This window comes from Sander lucioperca, chromosome 15 (assembly GCF_008315115.2).
Source record: "Sander lucioperca isolate FBNREF2018 chromosome 15, SLUC_FBN_1.2, whole genome shotgun sequence".
In the NCBI taxonomy this organism is placed as follows: Eukaryota; Metazoa; Chordata; class Actinopteri; order Perciformes; family Percidae; genus Sander; species Sander lucioperca.
Window position 1 is genome coordinate 5542233 of NC_050187.1, and position 17792 is coordinate 5560024.

A 17792-nucleotide genomic window follows, 5' to 3' on the forward strand; every position below is an offset into this window, starting at 1 on the left:
AAGGCTTAACTTTAGCCAGGAGACGAAGCTGGAAAAAGCTCATTCTAACAACATTACTGATCTGCTTGTCAAATTTCATGCTGCAATCAAAAGTAGCCCCCAAGTTTTTGACAGCTGACCTAGTGTAAGATGCTAGAGCTCCCAAACACAAAGCTGGGCCATTTTGCGTGCCTGAAGTACTGAAAATAATCACTCCGTTTTATCTTCATTCAAATTAAGAAAGTTTTCTGAAAGCCACAGCTTAATATCAGTGATACAACTAAGCAGGGAGTTTAGTACGACACTGTCATTTGCTTTCATAGGCAAATAGATTTGCAAATCATCTGCGTAACAATGAAATGTTATGCTTTCCTATAATAGCCCCTAAAGGCAGCATATATAAAGAAAACAGAATGGGGCCAAGAATTGAGCCCTGGGGAACCCCACAAGAGAGAGGAGCTGCTGGCGAGAAGAGGTCACCAGTCATGATAGAAAAGCTCCTATTAGCCAAATAGGAGCTAAACCATTCAAGTGCCGAGCCTCTGATGCCTACACAATGCTCAAAGCGAGAGAGGAGGACTGCATGGTCCACTGTGTCAAAAGCCGCTGTGAGGTCCAAGAGCACTAAAACAGTAGGATTCCCGGCATCTACAGACAAGGCAATATCATTATGTACTCTCAACAGTGCAGACTCAGTACTGTGACGTGATCTAAAACCAGATTGAAATTTTTCAAACACAGAGTTCTGCTCTAGAAAGGCTTGTAACTGTATGAAAACAACTTTTTCCAAAACCTTAGAAAGAAAAGGCAGATGAGAGACTGGTCTAAAATTTGACAACACTGTGGGGTCAATATTAGGCTTCTTAAGTAGGGGCCTGACCACAGCATGTTTAAAGGCAGCTGGGACAGAACCTAAACTAAGACAAGAATTAAAAAAAGTAAGAAGACTCGACCCAATGGTGCTATTAAAAACCTCCTTCACCATTCTGGCGGGAACAATGTCTAGGGGACCATTGGTAGGTTTCATGTGTTGTACAACCTCACTAAGTAACGTCAGAGAAACTGGTTTAAATTCCTCAAACACAGCTGAGTGTGCAGGAGAAGCAGGTACAAACACTTTAAAATTAGCACTGGCATTTTTCCTGACAGATGCTACTTTGTCGATAAAATAACAGAGAAATTTCTCACATGTGCTGATTGAAACATCTGCCGGAGTTAATAGTGTTAAATAACACTCTAGGTTCATGGCAACTGCTAGCTATGACGGAAGAGAGATGGTGCATCTTCGCCACCTTCACAGCCTTCTGGTATGTGACTAGACTGTCCCTTAATAAACCCAGTGATACATGTAAATTGTCCTTCTTCCATCTTCGTTCAGATTGTCTGCAGTGTTGCCTTAGGGCCCTTGTGGTATCATTTAGCCAGGGGTCCACCTTAGGTTTAATAGATTTAATCCGATGAGGGGCAATAGAGTCTAGGATTTCATGGCATGTGGAATGGAACACAGAGAGAATGTTATCTGGGCAAGAGGGAGATACCAGACCATTCTTTACATAAAACTGTGAGCCCACAAACGCAGAAGCAAACTCTCCAGCTGAAGAGGAGGTGATGCAGCGCCGCCTAGAACCTGAGGAGACAGGCTTAATAGCGGGTGGTAGAACACTGATCTCAAACCTGATGGGGAAGTGATCTGAGATACCAGTTTCTGTTATTTCTCCCAGAGAAACTGAAAGACCATAGGTCCAAGGTGTGGCCTAGATGATGTGTCGGCCCTTCCACACATTGATTGAGGCCAAAAGAGTTAAAAAGTGTTTTAAAATCCTGAGCAAGTGGGTTTGAGGGACAACACACATAGATATTGAAATGCCCACAAACCAGGAGCTTGTCGTATTTAGGAACAACATCAGCTAAAAACTCAGAAAACTCACATATAAAATCCTTGTTGAGTTTTGGTGGGCGATAAACAACTGCACATAACACAGGAGAATCCAGGTCAGCCACAAACAGCTGAAGCTCGAAGCTATTATAACTGAGTGCAGGTAATAACCTGCATCTGTACTCATCTTTGAAGAGAGTGGCCAGCCCACCACCTCGACCTGACACTCTGGGCGAGTTGAGGAAAGAACAGCTGGGGGGGAGGAGCTCCGAGAAGGCGCTGTCATCACCTGGTTTCAGCCAGGTTTCCGTCAACAACAGAAAGTCCAGCGCATTTGTCGTAAAAAAGTCATTAAATATAAAAGTCTTATTTGTGAGTGATCTAGTGTTGATCATCGTCATGCGAATCGGGCGCCTTTCAGTCTGTTGGGATGCACGACTGAGCGGGCGGAGATTTCCATGCACGCAGCCTCGCTTGGAGCGCTTCCTGTTCCAGCAGCGGGAAGATGGGCACTCGGAGTCCGGTACAGTCGGCCGGAGCCACTGGTAACTTTGGACTGGAGAACGCCGCAGATTGCAACCGATGAATTCCGCAGGAAACCCGACACATGGCCCAGATCGCAGGTGGAGGATGATGCCAGGGACGCTCTGAGCCTGACACATACTCCTAAAGTGTATCACAGAGCCTTTCAGCTACGGGAAAATTTGGCTAGCCGGCTCAACTGCAACCAAGAAAATGATAGCTCAACGCTGGCTCCCCCCTCACTCGCTTTGTATAAAACAGTGGTTGGCGTATTTTCTAGACATCTACAGCAAGGATTAACAAAGCCAGATCATCAACTATCAGCCTATGGGAAAGCGCAGCAGCACAAATATCAGACTTAATGACCTTGACCCCACAAGAATTAGAGGAGAGTGATAAGGCAAGGTGTGGTTTCTGTTTATTTGTTTGTTTTGTTTTCCTCGAGACCGCAGAGGGTGGGGGGAGGAGAGGGTTTTTGTTCTTGTTCAATTTGTGTTGATCTGTTCTGTGCATCATCTGCTATTACCTGTCACACGGTGTGGAATTTGTTTTGTATGTCTGAAGGTGCCAATAAAAAAAGTTGATCACAAAAAGAAAATGTGATGATTAAAATACCTTAATTCATGCATTAATTAAAGGTCCAGGGTGTAATGTGTTTAGTTGTTCATTATCAAAATCTGTGTTTCCCGTTCACAAACTTGTCCTTTTTCATGAATATTTACCTCCACCATCAATTCCAAGTATTCCTTTTGGCTTGAAATTTTACATTTACATTCGCATGAACTGGGGTAGACGCTCCATATTCATGCGCCATCTTGAAATATGTTAGCTGGTAAGGGACATACAGGACATACTGCTCCGCCTTTCACGTTTTCGCTGTCACATGATAAACTCACAGGTGCTGCTAGTGCCGCTAATGGGTATCGTAGCTTACCGGCTCCGGCAAGTTTGAAGAAGGAAACATGGAGGACCACACGTATTCAAACACGTATTCAAATTGCATTTCAGGAATAGGAGTCTTCTTCTTCGCCCAGAAAAAGAAAAAGGATATTGAAAAGAGCAAGAGACCGTTTTTTGAAGCGTGAAGGCTACCGTAGCTGTAATATGTACATGGGAGAAATTCCTACACATTGGACCTTTAAGGTATTATTCCTGCATTAGGTCATGCATGAGATACTATTAATCCGTATACGTGTACTGACAGTTCATGAAGTACTACATGAGTGAATTTATCCTTTTTCATGCATGAAGTCATGCATGAATTCATGATAATTCATGTACCATTATTGTAAAGTGTTTCCACATATTCTTTGTAAATCTTTACAAACATTCTCACCGAAAGAACCAAGCAGGCCTGTCTTGTTGCACGAACCAAATTTTCTTTAAAACTTGCCATTTTCAGCATGTAGCTTGCTAGCACAACATTTGTTGTTGTTTCCCATAAAGGGACTTTGAGAAGCAGAAAGTGAGGGACATCTTGGAAATGTACTTCCTTTGATCCAGACTACTTGGTTTGTGACTAAAAGTTGGATTGTGACAATTACACACCCAGGCGCCTTCCTGAAACTGTATTTATTTGCACATTCATATTTAAAAAATAAATGTTATTTCCAAAAATCTCTTGTATTGAGTGTCTTGTTCCTATTTCCCAGGTGTACTACTCTCTGTGGAGGCGTCTGTTGAAGCTCTTCTGGTGGCTTGTTGTGGCCTACACTATGCTGGTGCTGATCTCCATCTACACTTACCAATTTGAAGACTTCCCTGGATACTGGAGAAACTTTACTGGTTTTACAGAAGAACAGTACGTTCTTTTACAAAAGACTAAGCCTGTCTTGTGTCTTCCTTTACCCTGCTGAAACGTCTCTGTGTCTCTTTCAGCTGGTTCTGCTGTCATTCTTTTTAATTTTTATATTAAATAGAAAGTTATATAATATTTAAACATTACCCATGTCTAAAGGATTATTATTATTATTATTTAACTGCTCATAGCACATACCCCAAATGGCCTAAGCATAACTACAAAGCAAATGGAGGTAATTAGGCTTGTTGACCAAGGTTATTATAGTTATTTTTTATTTTTGACTTTTGGATTAAATTTTAGTTAAGCTTTAGTTAGTTTCAGAGTGTGTTAGCTAGTTTTTGTTTAGTTTCAGTTTTTCAGAAAGGTTTAGTTTCATTTTTACATATTTAGATTTAGTTTTACAGTAGTCTTTGGTTTGTCAGGGCCAGGTGTAATGTCTTAGATGTAGCTACATATAAATAGAGAATACATGGTTGGAGAATAGCCAGGTGTTTAATATTTAATACTTTAGTGTCCGATGTAAAGCAATTACGGCACAGCGCCATCTCATGTCAAGTCCGTTCAGTTTCTGTGGTTCAATGTCACAAGAGTTAACAGAAATTCATGCTCTCCTTTTTCAGTAGTGATAGCTGTATTATAGCTAAACTGAAATTATGTATGAGTTTTTTAACCTGGCAATATAGATTCAGTTTAGTTTTTCTAAAAAAAAAAAAAAAAGTTGACCCAAAAGTTTATATAGCAGGGCAAAAATAAACTGTGGGGTCCTTATTAACCCTGTGTTCCTTTCACTCTGTGAGCAATGTGTACAGTTTCACCGTTATTCCGACTGTATGTATGGTAACTAAGCAGTAATGTTTAAAAGTTAACTAATGAAGGTGTAATAGTGCCCCCCCTGTCGTCTCTCAGGCTGGCAGCGATTGGTCTGGAGACGTTTGCTCTCTCTGAACTCTTCAGCAGTATTCTGATCCCTGGCTTCTTCCTGCTGGCCTGTATTCTGCAGCTGCACTACTTCCACAAGCCCTTCATGAGAATCACTGACCTGGAGCATGTTACCCCTAAACACAAGTAACTACCTACACACTCCTAGCATTCACGTCCAATCAAAAACATGTTTCATATTGCAGTGTTGTTTAAAGCCACAGTGAAATTAAGGTTGGATTTGATTTATTTAGCAAATGTTAAAAGAACAACAGCAATGATACATTCAATTAAAAAAAACTCAGAAAACTCTCAAGGGGCTTGGCATGTTGGGTCCCCTACAATTATTCAACAGTACATAATGTGAAAATAAAAAAAAATAAAACTTTAAAAAAAAGGGACAGAAGAATGGAATAATCAAATGAGGAGAGAAAATAAAGCGTGTAAAAAGAAAGAAAAAGAAAACTAATCATAAAAAATGAGAATCGAGGTATGAGTGTCTTGACTGTATCTTTTGGCATGTGACTTATCTCTGATTGAAACAGAATATCTGGGTGGGGTTTAGTTATGATTTAAATCACTTCTACAGAGAAAACTTTGAGCATTATTAGTTCAGATTCAGAAGGAGGATAAGGGAGAAATGAAAAACCACAATGTAAATACAGTTTTTTGTCAGCTAAAAACCATACACACCTCGTCCTAATGATATCACTCTGCTAACCACAAGTTTAAGTTCAGTTTTACATCATGTGCAGGGTTAGCTAGTCACTCCAAATCACATTTGACTGGACAAATGTATGTATATGCCCCTGTGCTCAAGACAAGTCATTAGAACTATCATAATGTTTACAAGAAGAGAAAAGAGAGGGATTTTTGTATAAAAACAGAAAATAAATATAGAGAAAAATAAACAATTAACCTTTTTCATTGTTTTTCAATGTGTCAGAAAAAAGAAAACAGGGTCTAGAAACATGTTTGAAGCTGTAGGTTAGGTGAATGAAGCCTCAGCTTGACGCGTTAATGATTCCCTTTGTCTTTCACACCAAAAATCCACAGGACCACTAAGTAAAAGTGGAACTATTAACTTTTACACAAAAAAATATCATTCCAGTATAACCAGACCTAATCTAAGCACCATGGAGTGCAGAACATACTGAAATATGATGATGATGATTTAATGACTGATTTTCATAATAGAAATAAATCGGCAGTAAATTATTTATTAGTATTACTATTTATTATATTACTGTATTACAGTTAATAAAGAAAATGTATCTTACTCAAGTCTAGGTAATGTAATGGAGTGGTCCAGTCTCATAACATAAATCCATTTCTCCTTTAATGAGAAAGATGTCAGACTGGACTGTGGTGACCATATTTTAAGAATATCTAGGTTAAAATCTCTGCCCTTTTGTGGTGGTATTCCCTTCGTCATGTGCTACCTAGGAATTCTACATTTTTCCTTTTGCAACAACCAATGAGACAATGTGCCTCCAGGAAGAAGAACAGTGAGAGGACTGAGCCGATTGGCTCTAATGTGGGAATGAACGTTGAAGAGGAAGACCAGGTGACTAACACCGATGAGGAATCTGAAGACGAAGGTGAAAAACAACAGTGGCAGTTTATATTAAAGATATATTTTTACAGCTAAAGTGTTGCTTATTGACACGCAAGTTAGTAATTATTATATTGTTCCCATATCACTGTAACAAATGTTCCCGTAAAATAACAGTAAAGAGCTGGCAGCTACATTTACCTGCTCTTTACTGTAATTTTACAGTGTTTGTACTGTAATTTATAATGACAGTTTATTACTGGAAAAACATTTACGGTACTGTGCTGTATAAATAAGCTTTATAGTAAAATACTGGCAGCTACATTTACCTGCTCTTTACTGTAATTTTACAGTGTTCGTACTGTAAATTATAATGACAGTTTATTACTGTAAAGTTTTTATGGTACTGTGCTGTATTAATAGAAAGCTTTACGGTACCATATCTCTCTTTCTCTTCTTATTTTTTGTACTTCGTTGTATTAAATCGCTGGTGTAACAACCTGGCTACTGAAAAAAATACTGTAGTATACCGTAAAATTGTATAGCAGCTTGCTATTAATATTTTGTTCCTCAAATGCCTCAACATTTACAGTATTCCACTGTATTTAGGAAGAACGGTCAATTACTGTAAGAAAAATCCCGTATTTTTATGGTAATTTGTTACAGTGTATGATTACAAATTATTGACTGACACTATTTTTTATTATTGCATTCTGCAAAATGGGAAAATAATCATGTTTTATTTACCAGATGTGCATTCAGGTGGTTATTAGAAAAGTCAACAACTGTATTCAACTAAAAGTTTAACTGAGCGGGACCATTCCCTCCCACTATGTTTGTTCATCCATCCTCTCTTTCCTTGCTCAGGGGAGTTGATGCCCAGTAAATGGGGTCTGGTGATGGACAGGTTACTGGTTCTGTCCAGAAGGTTCTCTGACATTCTCACCAAAGTTCAAGTGTTTCTCTGGAGGCTTCTGGAGCTCCACATCCTCAAGATGGTGGCCTTCTTCTCTGTGTGGGTTTCACTCGAAGAGGTACAGTAGAGCTGCAAAGATGAATTGATGAATCAATTAGATGTCAACTAGTGAATGAATCCTCATCTATTTTGATAATCGATTAATGGGTTTTTAAGAAAGAAAAGTAAAAATGTTCTGCTCTGCGCTTGTTAAATGTGAATATTTTCTAGTTTCTTTACTTCTCTGACAGTAAACTGAATATCTTTGATTTGTGGTTTAAAAAAAAAAAAAAGAAGCCATTTGCGGATGTCTTCTTGGGCTTTGGGAAACACTGGTAGACATTTTTCCCCATTTTCCACCATCTCCTGCTCTCTCTCTGACAGATTAGATACAGTGACACCCGGCCAAAGGCAGGAGTCTGGCACAACCACCTCCGATTGGCCAAAATTACGTTTCTGTTGACCCTGTTCTTGACTGGGTTACAGGTGCATAGCATTGGCTACAGTGACACAGGATATTAAACCTGTTTCAAGCCCTTTGAACCTGTAATTGTTTGTCCATTGTCACTAACAGACAAGTTCGCAAACTCTAACTTGAAGCTATAAAATGAGGCTGAGGTGAGGTGGGGCTTGAGCCCCCCTAAAAAGGGTCTAAAATCGCCCATGGATAAAACACTGTACAGCAAATCAGATACCTCTAATTATTATTAACAAGCATTTTGAATCTGTGTCTTTTGTATAAGTCATGTCCCTAACCCTTAGGCTACACCTTATAGGGATTTATCGAAAGTCATATCTATCGATCTATCTATCTTTTTTGGCAAATTTGCTGGATGAGCACCTTTCATGGAAATGAATAGGGCACTATTTTTGAGCACTGTATCAAGCAAGTAATGCATCCATGTTCAGAACAGCTTGTTTCGACTGATGAATGATCTGCAATTAAATACTGCACAGCTGATACTTGACATAAAGCTCTTTATTTTTGAATGAGTATAATATGACCTAAATGTCCTGTTTCTGTGTTTGTCCGTAGCCATCTGTGATGAACCTCGTCCTGGTGGTGTTGTGGTCTCTGGCAATGCCCTACGGTCGCTTCAGGCCTATGGCTTCCTGTTTGTCTACAGTCTGGGTGTGCGTCATCATCGTGTGTAAGATGCTGTACCAGCTTAGTGTTGTCAACCCTGTTGAATACTCCAGTAATTGTAGCCTGGTAAGACACACATGCACTTACACACACATTCTGCATCAACAATATGTTTCAACAGGCATGATGGTATATTTCAATTAGTCATTAATACCAACATACCGTCCTGGAGGATAAGGGAAAACATATAGACAGACACACAGGCAGGCAGGCAGGCAGGCAGGCAGGCAGGCAGGCAGGCAGACAGACAGACAGACAGACAGGCAGTCAGACCACTAACTTTACAATATATTTTTCAATTGTGTAGTAGTGGAGTAGAACTAGAAAGTATTAGAACATTTTAATACTCAAGTAAAGTACAACTACCTGAAATTGTTTTTAAGTACAGTGCTAGACTAAATATCAGTTACAACATTATGCAGTGTAATATTGTTAGCGATAAATCTTCCATAAAACAGTAGGGGATTCAAATAGATAACCTTTATTAAAGATGTATTGTTGTTACACTTTCCATCAATACCAGTTTGGGAAATATTTATCTTTAAAGTAAAATAATAAAAGCACATTCTGATGAGTTCTATATTAAATTAGTTTAGGGTAGAGCTGAATACCAGGTCCTACACAAGGAATGATTTAACTGCATGGATACCTGCATATGTGAAATATTTGTGTATAAGCTGTTTACATGTAGGGTTAAATGTTGACTTATATAGGTTTTGCACCCTTTCCTGTTAAGGCTTATGCTCATTTGAATATTGAATGTATTTTTCATTGAATATGAAATTCCAAAATTGTACGTTGAATTCTCCTTCTCAAGCATCCTCCCAAACATTATCAGCTACTTTTTATGCAGTATGCCCTCAAAGTAGGGCTGGGCAATATATCGATAGATCGATATCAGCATACAAGATTTGATATCGTCTTACATTGTTTGATATCCTATATGGCATACGTGTTGTCTTTCCCTGGTTTTAAAGGCTGCATTACAGTAAAGTAATGTCATTTTCTGAAGATACCAGACTGTTCTAGCGGTTCTATTATTTGCCTTTACTACTTAGTTTATATCCATATTACTGATGATTATTTATTACAATTTTACAATAAACAGTTATTGTGTAAATATTTTGTGAAAGCACCAATAACCCTACAATATTGTTGTGATCAATATTAAGGTATTTGTTAAAAAATATGGTGATACCTGATTTTCTCCATATCGCCTAGCCCTATCTTAACGTCATGTCTGATGAAAAGGCAAGCATTGCCAAGAGGACTGTAGCATTTTTAAAGGTGTAAGTTACACACTGTTTCTTTGTCCAAGCTCACAGCTCTGAACTAGATGTGTTCAAATAAAAGAGAGAAGGAATAAGAAAGAAAAGAGAGCTGTGGAGGCAGCAGTGCATTTAGCATCATGACAATCATATGCCCTGACTGCTTCTTCTCTCTCTCTTGTTTTTTTCTATGAGCTGAGACAGCAGGTGTTGTAGAGTAACTTGACCTGCCAAGGTAGTAATGTGATCCAGTGGGAGCTGCAGTGATAAGGTATTCTCCTTTACAGCCTCTAACAAATGAAACCAACCTAATGCCAGAAGAGATGGTGAACTCCTCTCTGTATAAGGAGCCAGTGGATCCCGCCAGATGGTTTGGCATCAGGAAAGATGCCACAGTACTGGGATACAGCAAGGTATATTCAATACATGTTTCCTCAATGAATAGCGTGGATCCAGTAAGAATGCTACTGTACCTGGTTTGTGAAGATTGAAAATGAATACGCAATATAAACACAGTTTCCAATATAAAGATTAGGCGAGTCCCGCCTGAGGGTTAGCATGAAGGGTCTTGCTGAAGGACCCACACTGGATGTTTTGCAGCGCCCTGACAGAGATTTGAACCCTGTCTTTCGTTTTGTAGTTTGGGTAGTGTCGCATTGCCAGACCAATGTCCACAGCACTGTGGAGTATGGTCTGGCTACACCACAGATACATTCTGGGATAGGAGAAAAAACACTCTGGGTTATTTGAATTTCTTTAAACCAAGCCTTGGGCAGCGCTAAGCTCCAGACGCAGCGACGGTGGCTCTGCAAAAAAAGTCTCGAGAAGGAACTTGTTTTGGTGGAACATTTGCACCCCGCACAAAAAAAAACCCAGCACATAATATTAAATTAAGTTAACTATTCACACAATACAGTAACGTGAGCTATTTAAATTAGCTGGATATATGTTAAACATAATTTGCTCTTACCAGTGTATCACCATGTTTACTTTGTCCCCAGCAATCCCCCCCGAAATGTCCCAGTTAGATAGTAAATGCCGTAAAATATATTCTTTATACATCTTTACAATCATTCCTCGAAAGAACCAAGCAGGCCTGCCTTGTTGCACGATCCAAATTGTATTCAAAACTTGCCATTTCAGCGTGTCTAGATCGAAGGTTGTTGTTGTTTCCTGAAATGAACGTGCAGGACGTCAGGCTTTAATCAAAAATCTGAACTATAAATAAGTTCACCAGTTCCACAGACACAGTTCAGTCACTACTCTTAAATTATTGAGGCTACACAGCCAGCCCCTAAACGCTTTCTTTGTGTGTAGAGTCTGCTGATCCAGTAAAGGCTTAATTAATTGAACTCATAACTGAGTTAGTGTCCTGTATGTTTTTTGTTGCAGAACCATTTAATAGTGCTGATGTTGTTGGTGTTTGAGGCAACAGTGTATCGTCACCAGGCTCACCACTACCGTCAGCTCCAGCGATCTCCCCCCACCATCCGCGCCTTGTTCCCCGGCGCTACCAGAGACACTCTAGACCAGGGCCTCATACCCTGCTTCAAGTACCTGCTCAACTACTCTTTCTACAAGTTTGGATTAGAGGTAGATGGGAGAGATCACTTCATCGCTGAACAGGGCTTTTTGGAAAAGGAAAATTAAAAAGAAGATTGTAAATAAAGGAAAAATTATTGAATGAAAACAAGAACTGTTATAAAGTTTACTATTGCAATCATTTTTAGATAAAAGAGATTCCAGAGCATCAGTGTTATGAATAAAAAAAAGATAATCTACAAACCCCAATTCCAATAGAGTTGGGACTAGGGTTGGGCATCGTTTAGATTTTAACGATTCTGATTCCAATTCCGATTCTTCCTTTCGATTCCGGTTCTTATCGATTCTCGATTCTGATTATTTGAGGGGTGGAGTTGGAACGGGTCACATGCCTATTTTCACAAATAAGAGGAAAGTTTTATTTTGAGTCAACGGTGGATTGCAGTTTTACAGCTTTTTCAACGTAAAATAAAGCCAGACTAGAGCGCTGCTTACTGGGCTCCAAGGCTGCAACATAACAAGCGCCTGGTCGCTATGGAAACCAAAACTTGCGCATGTTAAATTGGGAAGCGATGATCGGATCTGAAACCAAATCCTCTAAACGATTCCAATAAAGAAACGATTCCGATGGAATCGTAATTTTTGAAACGATTCCAAGTAGGAATCGGTTCTCGATGCCCAACCCTAGTTGGGACGGTGTGTAAAATGTAAATAAAAACAGAATACAATGATTTGCAAATCCTTTTCAACCTATATTCAATTGAATACACTACAAAGACAAGATATTTAATGTTTGAACTGATAAACTTTGTTTTTTTGCAATTATTCACTCATTTTGAATTTGATGCCTGCAACACGTTCCAAAAAAGTTGGGACAGGGGCATGTTTACCACTGTTACATCACCTTTCCTTTTAACAACACCCAATAAGCATTTGGGAACTGAGGACACTAATTGTTGAAGCTTTGTAGGTGGAATTTTTTCCAATTCTTGCTTGATGAACGCTTTCAGTTGCTCAACAGTCCGGGGTCTTCATTGTCGTATTTTGCGCTTCTTAATGCGCCACACATTTTCAATGGGAGACAGGTCTGGACTGCTGGCAGGCCAGTCTAGTACTCCGCACTCTTTTACTACGAAGCCACGCTGTTGTAACACGTGCAGAATGTGGCTTAGTATTATCTTGCTGAAATTAGCAGGGAAGTCCCTTAAAAAGACGTTGCTTCAATGGCAGCATATGTTGCTCCAAAACCTGTATGTACATTTCAGCATTAATGGTGCCTTCACAGATGTGCAAGTTATGCCATGGGCACTAACACACCCCCATACCATCACAGAAGCTGGCTTTTGAACTAAGCGCTGATAACAATCTGGATGGTCTTTTTCCTCTTTGAAAAACAATTTGAAATGTGGACTCGTCAGACCACAGCACACTTTTCCACTTTGTGTCAGTCCATCTCAGATGAGCTCGGGCCCAGAGAAGCCGTTAGTGTTTCTGGGTGTTGTTGATATGCTTTCGCTTTGCATGGTAGAGTTTTAACTTGCACTTGTAGATGTAGCGGCGAACTGTGTTAACTGACAATGGTTATCCGGTTCCTGAGACCACGTGGTAATATACTTTACATAATGATGTCGGTTTTTAATGCAGTGCCACCTGAGGGATCAAAGGTCACGGGCATTCACGTGCAGAGATTACTCCAGATTCTCTGAATCTTTTGATGATATTATGGACTGTAGATAATGGAATTCCTTGCAATTGTATGTTGAGAAACATTCTTAAACTGTTGGACTATTTGCTCATGCAGTTGTTAACAAAGTGGTGAACCTCGCCCCATCCATGCTTGTGAACGAGTGACCCTTTTGGGGTCATGACCAATTAACCTGTTCATCTTTGCAATGTTACAAACAGGTGTTTTTTGAGCATTCCTCAACTTTCCCAGCCTTTTGTTGCCCCTTTCCCAGCTTTTTTGGAACGTGTTGCAGGTATCAAATTCAAAATGAGTGAATATTTGAAAAATTACAATATAGTTTATCAGTTTAAACATTAGATATCTTGTCTTTGTAGTGTATTCAATTGAATATAGGTTGAAAAGGATTTGCAAATCATTGTATTCTGTTTTTATTTACGTTTTACACACATTCCCAACTCCATTGGAATTGGGGTTTGTAGATTATCTTTTTTGTAGTCATAACACTGATGCTCTGGAACGGTCAACAAAAGGAACACACATTAGCATATCATCTCTTATCTATTATCTAAAAATGATTGCAAAAGTAAACTTTATAACAGTTTGAGTGTTGAATAATTTTCCCTTAATTTACAATCTTTTTTAAATATCTTGTCTTTGTAGTGTATTCAATTGAATATAGGTTAAAAAGGATTTGCAAATCATTATATATTCTGTTTTTACAGTGGGCAGTTTTACACAACGTTCCAACTCCATTGGAGTTTGTAGTTGTAAAATGATTTGTAAAAATTTTTTTAATTTAAATTTCATTTAAATCTCTAAAAAACGTACCCTCTTTTTTAAAGATTTGCTTCCTGATGACAGTGAATGTGATTGGCCAGCGGATGAACTTCTTGGTGATAATCCATGGCTGCTGGTTGGTTGCCATCATGGTGAGGCGGCGGCGGGCAGCTATTGCCAGGATCTGGCCCAGATATTGTCTCTTTCTGTCTATCTTCATGATCTACCAGTATCTTCTGTGTGTGGGCATACCGCCGGCACTCTGTATAGGTGAGTCCTTATATGCAGTTACAGTAAGTGCATCTAGATTGGGGGTCTTCAACGTTTTTTAAGCCAAGGACCCCTTAACTAAGAGAGAGATGGAGTAGGGACCCCCTAATACATACACTCAGTAGCCATCAGAGGATGGGTACATGGTGGTCATAAAGGGATGGACATGGTCAGAAACAATGCTCAGGTAGGCTGTGGCTTTTAAACGATGCCCAATTGGTACTAAGGTGCCTAAAGTGTGCCAAGAAAACATCCCCAACAACCATGCCACGCTCAAAGTTGCTTAGATCACCTTTATAACTATATATATATATATATATATATATATATATATATAACCTTTATTTATCCAGGTAAGTCAATTGAGAACAAATTCTCATTTGCAATGACGACCTGTCACATTCACACAGTTCCACATTCATACCTGGAAGCTGCTCAGTACAACCACAGTCTGTTCTGCTGGCCACTGAGCAGTGTATATATATATATATATATATATATATATATATATATATATATATATAGTACTTTATATATAAAGTATATATAAATTATATATCTCAATCATCAGTAACGAGTTGGCAGAATTCCAAGGGCCTGCATCCATACAGTGCAGTACTGTCAATACTGTAAATAGTCTTAAAGGTGGTATATGGGACCATAGAAACAGTGTCTGATAAACAGTAGTACATTACAGTAAAGGTGGTGAACAAAGTGGTGGCAGAGGTGAGGGGTTGAGGAAGGTTTCCTACGTCCTTTTTGGCAGGAGAGTCCCTCGAGAAAAGTGAGAGTTTTTTGTCGATTTTGGCGAACTAGCAACAACTGTACCGTGACTGTAATTATCATGAGTAAAAGTACGGATGGAGATAGTGATAGTATGCCCTGGCAAGATGTAAATAATAAGAGGAAAGGTAGGTGCGATAGTTCTGGAAGTTCAAACTGTGATGTGGAGGTGGGCGACGTGTCCAAAAAAGTGAAGTCTGCAATGATGAATGTGAGAAAGGAGGACGAACACACTGAATGGAAAGTGATGATAACATTCAAAAAAGAGGGGGGGAGGCATTTTCACCCGCTGAAACTAACAAAAGCAATTGAGAAAGAAATGGGTAAGATCAAGTTTGCCAAATATTTGAGTAAGGGACTGTTCGTTATTTAATTAAGGGGCCACTGGAGGAGTTTTGTGGCCTCTAACCTAAAAAGACGTGACCCTCCCCTCGTCAGTAATAATTTTCCTATGACCCTCCAAAGCGATTTGAAAAAAAGGAATGACCCTCCCCTCGCATGCAAGTTTGCACTTTACAAAAAAAGTACAGATGCCATTTGATTTTTACAGCCATGACATACAGGAGTTAACCTCTGCATTCTCATCTTACACATCCCACTCCTCTGTTATGGTGTGGTGGCCATTTCAGTAGATTTACTCACTAACATTGTTGTGGAAACACAATAAGAATGGAAACTAAATGCACACTTCATCTATTACTGCATTACTTCAGATACTAAGTTACTCCTCTAGTAAACTAGTATTCATATAAAATAAAACAATAAAACATTGAGACCATTCAGCAAAGGATGCTGGGATATAACCAATTCAACACTGGTTGCTATGGACTCGTCACTAGGCTTCGTCATTGTATATTTTAGCACATAGGTAAAGCTGCCGAAGCTGAACATTATATTCCAAAACACATATGTTTATTTTTAAAGTTTTTAAGTTACATTGTAACAATTTAACAATTCGCCCTTATGAAATCCAATCGCGGCACGGCTGTCTTGGAACGCAATAGACAGACGCTTAAATTCAACTAAAATGTAACAGTGAACAATCAGTGTTCGACCTACATTCTGTTGAGATGCCTCTCCAAACGCAGAAACCAAGCGCAGTCACACCATAAAACATTAAGACACGTTGAGAAAAAAGATCAGTATTTTGCCGTAATCCAGTGACAAAAAAAAAGTAATCCACAGCGATCAGTAGATCCACAAACAGAGTCACGGTGTATCCAGCAAGGCCGATACGAGCGTCACATTCACCAGCCAGCTCCAAACAGGTGAAGGAGGTCTCTCCACTTCGCTGTTTAAACAAAGTGGAATAAACGTGTACAAGTCCAAATCTACACAAAACCCGCAATCAATTAGTAAGCTGACATCGTATTTATATACATGGCATTTAGGAAACCTTTATTGCAAGGTTGGCACGGCAAGATGTCCAGATTAGTGCAACAGTAACTTTCGTTTTTTGCGTCCTCCCATCGTCAGCCAGGTAATATTTTTTTTACTAAAGCAGTATATGAACTCTGATGTATTACCTACCACCATTTAGTTGTTTTGTGTTATTTAAGATATTTATTTAATATCTGGTCAGGCCAGATGTAATTATTCTACTATTTTTTTAAACAATGCAATTACCTGTTTGAGCCACCAGGGGGCAGTGCTCCTCCTGCCCCCCCCAGCAAACTCCGTGTATGGGGTCAGACCATCTGCTAGGGGGCCGAGACTGAGAGATACATGGATAAATATGCACCAAACAAGCCACTTTGAAATGTTGCTCTTTTCATGAATAAAAAAGTTGGGTGACCCTCCCCTTAGCAAAATATAAAAAGACATGATCATCCCCTAATTTCCTCCGGTGGTCCATTCCATAAATACCGAACGGTCCCTAATAGGAGGCTATTGGTCTTTGCTACAGACCGCAAGCAAAGAGGGCAGACACACTTAATGATGAAAGGATCAGTGCTCATATCCCAGGGAATGCAGCAAAGCTTAGAGGTGTTATTTCTGATGTACCTTTGGCAGTGACAATGGAGGAGATCATTCAGGAAGTGAAAGGAGGGCAGGTGGTGAAAGCCACGAGACTGCAATCACAGAGAAAAGGGGTGAAAACTGATAGCCTATCAGTAGTCCTTGAGTTTAAAAAAGTTATGCCAAAGAGAGTAAGAATGGGATATCTGAGTTATGATGTAAGAGTGTTTATCCCAGCGCCGTTTAGATGTTTCAAGTGTCAAAGAATGGGACACAATGCTGGACACTGTAAAGGAAAACAACGATGTGCTAGATGTGGAGGTGACCAGGAATATGGTAAATGTGGTCAGGATACGAAAGTAAAATGCTGCAATTGTGGCGGTGAACACAACGCTGCTTTTGGAGGATGCCCTGTTCAAAGGCAAGCTAGAGAGGTACAGAAATATAAATTGACTAATCAGGTTTCTTATGCTGATGCAGCAAGAAAAGTGAAGGAAAGTGAACTGTGCAGACCCGGTGCTTCACAAGTAGTAACTAGAGCAAAAGAGTCGGTGAATAGCCGAATGTCAGAGGTTTTATCTCCACCGTCAAGTCAGAGGGAATCAGAAATTATTCCGTGGATGAAGAAGATTAATGAAGATACGCTGATTGTGGGTAAAACCAAAAAACTTTGTCGCTTTCATCTGTAAGACTGTAAATGTGGCAATACAGCAAAAGAAAAAAGTGATAGAATTAAGACAATTGTAGAGGCAG

The 17792-nt window shown here is 39.4% G+C and overlaps 1 protein-coding gene across 4 annotated transcripts in view; it reads left to right on the top strand.

Moving 5' to 3' along the window:
- Positions 1-17792, top strand: part of piezo1 (piezo-type mechanosensitive ion channel component 1) — a 204794-nt gene that overhangs the window by 111679 nt on the left and 75323 nt on the right. For 3 of the 4 annotated variants that reach the window (XM_031313782.2, XM_031313783.2, XM_031313781.2), the window contains exons 15-22: positions 4030-4178; positions 5085-5243; positions 6543-6697; positions 7519-7685; positions 8643-8819; positions 10309-10434; positions 11414-11614; positions 14093-14297. In XM_031313782.2, the coding sequence (XP_031169642.1) occupies positions 4030-4178; positions 5085-5243; positions 6543-6697; positions 7519-7685; positions 8643-8819; positions 10309-10434; positions 11414-11614; positions 14093-14297 (1339 nt within the window). The remainder of the gene's footprint in view (positions 1-4029; positions 4179-5084; positions 5244-6542; positions 6698-7518; positions 7686-8642; positions 8820-10308; positions 10435-11413; positions 11615-14092; positions 14298-17792) is intronic. The other variant, XM_031313786.2, reaches the window with a different exon arrangement.